This window comes from Sparus aurata, chromosome 19 (assembly GCF_900880675.1).
Source record: "Sparus aurata chromosome 19, fSpaAur1.1, whole genome shotgun sequence".
Lineage (NCBI taxonomy): Eukaryota > Metazoa > Chordata > Actinopteri > Spariformes > Sparidae > Sparus > Sparus aurata.
The window spans coordinates 18617272-18623271 of record NC_044205.1 but is presented as its reverse complement, the minus strand read 5'-3'; the positions used below and the strand labels follow the sequence as shown (position 1 = coordinate 18623271).

The 6000-nt window shown below is 44.2% G+C and overlaps 1 protein-coding gene across 1 annotated transcript in view; it reads right to left on the bottom strand.

Moving 5' to 3' along the window:
• Positions 1-367: 367 nt before the first annotated feature.
• map3k22 (mitogen-activated protein kinase kinase kinase 22) overlaps positions 368-6000 on the bottom strand; it is a 41135-nt gene continuing 35502 nt past the window's right edge. Inside the window, exons 16-18 of the mRNA XM_030398252.1 lie at positions 5345-5474; positions 4013-4190; positions 368-3008 (exon numbers count right to left, since the gene is read on the bottom strand). Coding sequence (XP_030254112.1) covers positions 2780-3008; positions 4013-4190; positions 5345-5474 — 537 coding nt within the window. The 3' untranslated portion in view covers positions 368-2779. The remainder of the gene's footprint in view (positions 3009-4012; positions 4191-5344; positions 5475-6000) is intronic.

The window sequence follows — 6000 nt, the reverse complement described above, 5'->3', positions numbered from 1 at the left end:
ATTGTATTAACAAATTGTGGCTCTGCATTACACGTTGTACGTTGTAGATCTATATTGAGTAACCCTCTAGTCTGATCACATTCGCACCAAGGGGCAACGTAGAGTGACCAGTTTTTCTTCACCTGCACGTCGTTGGGCGGTGGGAGGAAGGGGAGAACGTGGAAACTCTGCACAGATGAAGTATGAAATCCAAACACTACATTAAAAAAAGGGAAGAGATTGAACAGGAATGGTCTTTTGTGAAGGGAAAATCAAAACAAATTGTCAAATTATAACATAAATCAGATAACGTGGTACAAGAAAAGCTACAAAGAATAAAGACTTATACAAGTGGACACAACAACGCAATAAAAATCACACAGGAAAATAGTCTTAGACCTTGGATTTATTAAGTTAAATGTACAAAAGATCAACGACTTGATACATTTCATGTTTCAAGGCTTTGTCATTAAGACAAAACAGACTCTGTCCCAATCGAAAGCCTCCCAGCCTTTTCATGCTGCCTGCCAGCTCTCAGAGACAATCATACACACTGCTGTCTAAAATCACAGTACAGTCTACTGTATAATGTAGCTATTTCATCAAATAGATTTGTATATAATGAAAAAGAAATTTCATACAAAAAGTGCAGAACAATATGTATTTACAGCATAATCTTTTATTTTTTTTTCTCTCCGTATAAAAGAACTTCAGCAAATCCTGTTGTGTGCTCTCTACTGAACGGCTGCTCACCTTTATCAAGAAGCTTTTTCCGCTTTGGCAGTGAACATTTTGTGTTTACAAGCAGATTCAGATAAGGCACTGACAAGGGTCAAAACCAAAAAAAAAGATTTGATCATTCCTTAAGCGCCCACTGCATCACAGCTAGCCACTAAACCTCAACGTCAATCTCCCCGGTTTAGGTTTCGTCTCATCACTTTAAAGAATTCAGCGTTCAGCTCCGTCTTTTTCCACCTTGACCCCCTTTTTTTGGCGACTTGTAATATTTTCTCTCATGACATTCGCCGTCAAGCGGTCATTAAATTGGAATTCCAGTCATTGCAAACCTGTGCCTCTTTATTTACAAGTGTTGGTGTGTAAATGATTCATACGTAACACAAGTTTTGGATCGTCTCAGCTGCGTTGTGATCCTTTGGGGCAGCTCAGACCATCAAAGTTACGTCCACTACAAATGCTTCTTATGCCACTGTAATGCTGAGGGTGTTATTCTAAGTGTCTGACAGCATTACGAAAAATGAGGCGGATGAGGCAGACCTGTTTTTTAAATAACAAGATCGGTTTTGTGACCAGAAACGTCAAACGAACCCTATTTAATGGACGTAAATTGAAGGTTGCAGTCGCCCTGAGGGGTTACACTGCAGCTGACGCGATCTACCGGACTGAATCTAACTTTTAGCAAAGTATGAATCATTCACACACCAAAACCTATAGATACAGGAGCCCGGGTTGAACAATAAATACCAGAATCTCCCTTTAAGTGACCCATTCGTTTAGTAGTGTGGGAAGCAAAGTAAAGGCAAGAGGGGACTAGATTCATACAACAAAAAATGAAGATGAGACTTCAACCTAATTTCATAATGCTTTTCATAATAACACAATGAAACGTCGATGCATCTGATTTTGGTCTGTGCCGTCTACCGCGCACGAAGCTGCCATAACATAGAAAAAAAGGCTATAAGGGCTCTGAGGTGACACAAACAATCCAACACGACTAATACTGCACATTGACTTCAGCCTTACGTCGTTGAAAGGTTCAACTTATTCTTTGGCCACCTGTTTTTTTTTTTGTTTTTTTTTCCTGTGGACCCCAAGGCTCGCTGCATGAGACGCTGGAATGGATGTCACAGACTCCAACAGTAGTGTTGGTATTGCTTTTATCGACATTGCACACTAATGCAAAAAAGTTTGGTTCTTTTTTTTTTTTCCTTTACATCGGAAAAAACAAACAAAACACAATTCTCCGTATGAAATTATATAAAAAAGATGCTTCGAATAGAAAAATATCTCCTCAGTTGATAACCTGCATGTTGGAAAAAACGCTTCGATGCATGATATCAAAAGTGCAATGTTGACAATCCTTCTAAATGGGCTTCTGAGTGCTATGAAAGTAGGGTGACGCAACCCTACAAGATGTTTTTTTTAAAAAAGACATTCTTACTTACAAATTCTTATTGTAAGGCGTTGATGATAATACATTACATTTTTCTAGGTGACAGTAGAAAAACTCATTTGCTAGGATGACTTTGCACGTTGTATAAAAATATTTCTACCATCTTAATTTCCCCTCACGGCTAACTTAGGCCGATGAGTGACTTACAGTACTGCCAACATTTGGTCAACGTCACCAGTCGGTCATGATTACGTAGCGTCCGGACACACCGAGACGCTGTTCTGCGGCAGTAAAATGACAGAAAGACCCAGAAAGCACTCTAACTTGGGTCACTTGTCCTGCTCTTGTTAAAAGGACAGCAGTCTGTAGCTTGTGAGACCGCTAAGTGCTTTCTCATCAGTTCCATCCCGGGGGGGAACAGCACTGCGACGCCTCGCAGGACTCTGGAGGTCTGACGCCATCAGCCTGGCCTCTCCGTGAGAAATCCCAGTTGAGCTAGCTGTTGGGATATGCAGGGTCCTGACAAGGCAGAGACTGGTGATAGATGACAGGGCAGGAAGTTGGAGTGATGCTGGGCCCTGGGGACGGGGCGGGCTGGAGAGGAGGGGGGGCGCCGGGGCCCGTGGAAGGCCTCGCAGGCAGGGGAAGGGAGATGGGGTCCGCCGGCCTTCAGAAGCTGCCCTGGACGAACGGGTGGCTGAGAAGACCGTCCGCAGTGGGCCGCCACTTCTCCTCCACGAACACCTGCCGCAGGAAGTCCCTGCCCGCGTCGGACACGCTGTCGGGGAGCATGGGCTTCGTAGGCTGGGTGGCAATCTTAAAAATGGCTGCCATGGCCTCGTACTCGGCCCACGGAGGTTTCTGGGTCAACATTTCCACGACGGTGCAGGCGACACTCCTGAGGACCAGCAAGAACCAGGAGATTAATGGGTTGATATGTTTATATGTATTTATGTTTCTATCAGCAGTGATGGAATGAAATTAAGTACATTTACACAAGTACTGTTCTTTTTTCTGTAAATGTATTTTGCTGTTAGACTGCCACAGTGCTTCGAATGCAGGGAGACACCATCATTTTTATATTTCAGATGTATTCTCTGTCCTATATTGTACCCACTATGTTTAAACAACAGCAGCAGTGGTCTGTTATAATCCAACATGGTGGAGCAGTTGGTGGCAGGAGGTCAAACACCGCTTTAAGCCTGAAATAAAGATTACTTTTCCACTGTTCCCAAGGTCAGGTAAGAATTGAAATACTGTTTTTCATGTTCTCTGACACGGTCCAATCTCACCGAGCTTCCAGTGAACGTTTGTCTGAGCCCTGTGTCAAAGAACTTGAGCATGAAAGCAATTTGGGAATTCTTCAGGTTTTCAGATGAACTGAAGGATTTTATGCTCCTTAGTGGGTTTAAACTAATCTGCCGTGTCTTAGGCCAAAATAAATCCCTAAAAAATAATTAAATTGGGTCTTTTTCTTCCTCTTTTTCCTGAAGGGTGACAGTTTTTTTCTTTCGGACTGCGGCAAAATGTAATATTTACTGCAGGGCTATTGCTGTGGATTGCATTATATATTACAGGTATGCATGCTCCCCAGCCTTTCCATTACATGTCAGTATTTCTGTTTTGTAATCCAAACTTAAAACACAATTCATGTCCTGGAGGCTGGTATGTGTGTGACAGCTTCAACTGGTTTTATTTCGTAGTAACACCGTTAACTTTGTGAGGTCAACATTGCTGCTGTCGTGGTGACAGTTAACATTGTGTTGCTTTACCGCCCAGTTATTCAGCTACCTTTATTGCTTTCACTGTGAAAGTGCCTGTAATATTTTTGTTTATGTGCTGCATCAGTCCTTTATCCCCTTTGGGCCTCATTACAGTTCCATCTGATGTTATTCTTCTTACCACACATCAGCTTTGCGGCCGTATCCCTCCCCGTTTATGACCTCCGGGCTCATCCAGTAGGGGGTGCCAGTGACGGACTTGATTCCAGTACCAGACATGCAGATGGTCTGGATACGTTTGCTGGCTCCAAAGTCTCCCAGCTTCACGTTCCCTGATGAGTCTCGCAGGATGTTCGCACCTGGTGGAACGAAAACAAAAAATGAGCTCAGAGTTATTCAAGAGTCTCCCGAGGACTCGTCAACATCCTTGAAGGGATATACTTTGATAGCGAGGCGGCGCGGTTAATGCGCTCGGCTGTTGCGAGGAGCGCACGCCAGAACTTAAACTGACCGAACAACCTGAGGAGGGGGGAGGGAAAACTTTTCCGGTGAGACGATGGAACACTGGCAGACATATTTATAGAAACGTCAAAGCACACCTTTTACTCTACAAACCATTAAATGAAACACTGAATCAACCATCTCCTCCACGTGGATCAAACACCCTTATTTCCTCCTCCTCCTGCTCCTTTGGTAATTTTCCGACTTGTAGCCGTGTCTATCCCATTTCCTCCAGGCGCTCCTCTTGTTTGATCAGTGACTAATGTACACCACTCGCCACTCACCCTCCACACCCACTGGAGGATGGAGGCCTTCCAGAAAGGAGACTAAAAACGGCGACCTTTACTCTCAACTTCTCACTTCTTTAATTGGTTTCCACTGCCCTTATGTGTGTGTTGTGAGACCTCGCCAATAAATCAGCGCCATGTATTCGACTCCTTTAAATTCACAGAAACTTTTACAAGCTGTGATGCCAAGCTCCATCCAAAAAACCTCGTGTGCCGACAGCTCTTTTCTCTACATACAGAGGAGCTCTTGTGTGGCGGGATGAGCACACACCGTATATTACACACAAAGAGCATTTTCTAAGTGGAAAATCCCACCCACACACACTCTCCTGTGAGACCTACTATCTTTTTTCCCCCAGCAGACGGTACATTTTCCTCTTCTTGGCCGCCACTGGACGGAGCAGTGACTCCCAAAGCTGCGGGCAGCCGAGCTAAAAGCCCTTTCCATCCGGTGTTGAACATTTTTAGCCTGGCCGATTTCGCCAAGCGTGGAGCCTAATATATCTCACAGGGGAGTTCAAAATAGCGATTTTTTTTTCCAGGCTCCTTCTGTAGACGGGTGAATAACCAAAGGAGGAAATGTCAACTAGAATAAAATGAATGGATCTGTCATGTCGGTCTGCAACAGTTGCTGCACGATGGACCGCAAAGAGTGCGAGTGTTCGCTGGACATGAATCCAATTAAAAGTCCCGTCCTGACCTTTGCAGCTCGCCGTTTCTCCTACCTTTGATGTCTCTGTGTACAATCATGTTGCTGTGCAGGTAGGAGACTCCTTGGAGGATCTGCCTGGTGTATCTCCGGGTCACCTTCTCTGTCAGGGCGCCGTAGGCTTTCAGCTGGTCCTTTATTGAGCCCTGGGGAGATGGAAATGAGAAAGTGAGTGAGAGACGTAGAGGAACAGGTGGAGAAATGTATTTATGATCTTCATATTGGCTGGAGTGTGAACTAATATTATTGCCGCAGCTGCAGAATATGAACTGACACAGTTTTAAAAGGTGCAATATGTTTGAAGCGTACAAAAAATACGAACAGAACGTGAGGAAACAACAGTTTTGATGTGATGATGTCTACATATTGTATTACAGTGATGTCTACTGAAGTTAGCATGCTAACCAACTAACTCCAGCCTGTCCAAAGCTCCTGTGCTAGCTGTGTGACCACCCTCTGTATAGCTAGCTGCACAGCTAACTGAGCTAGCTAGCCAACAGCAGCTACGGTACATTGTGACGCTGCCTCATTTAACACTCACCAAGGCCAATAACTGAAACATCGTAAAGCCGGTCGTGCATATTAGCTACCTCACGTAACTGACCAACTCTCCCCTGACATAAGCGCAGCAGTCAAAGATTTGTGATTTTGACCTTATTTAGTACTTTGTCT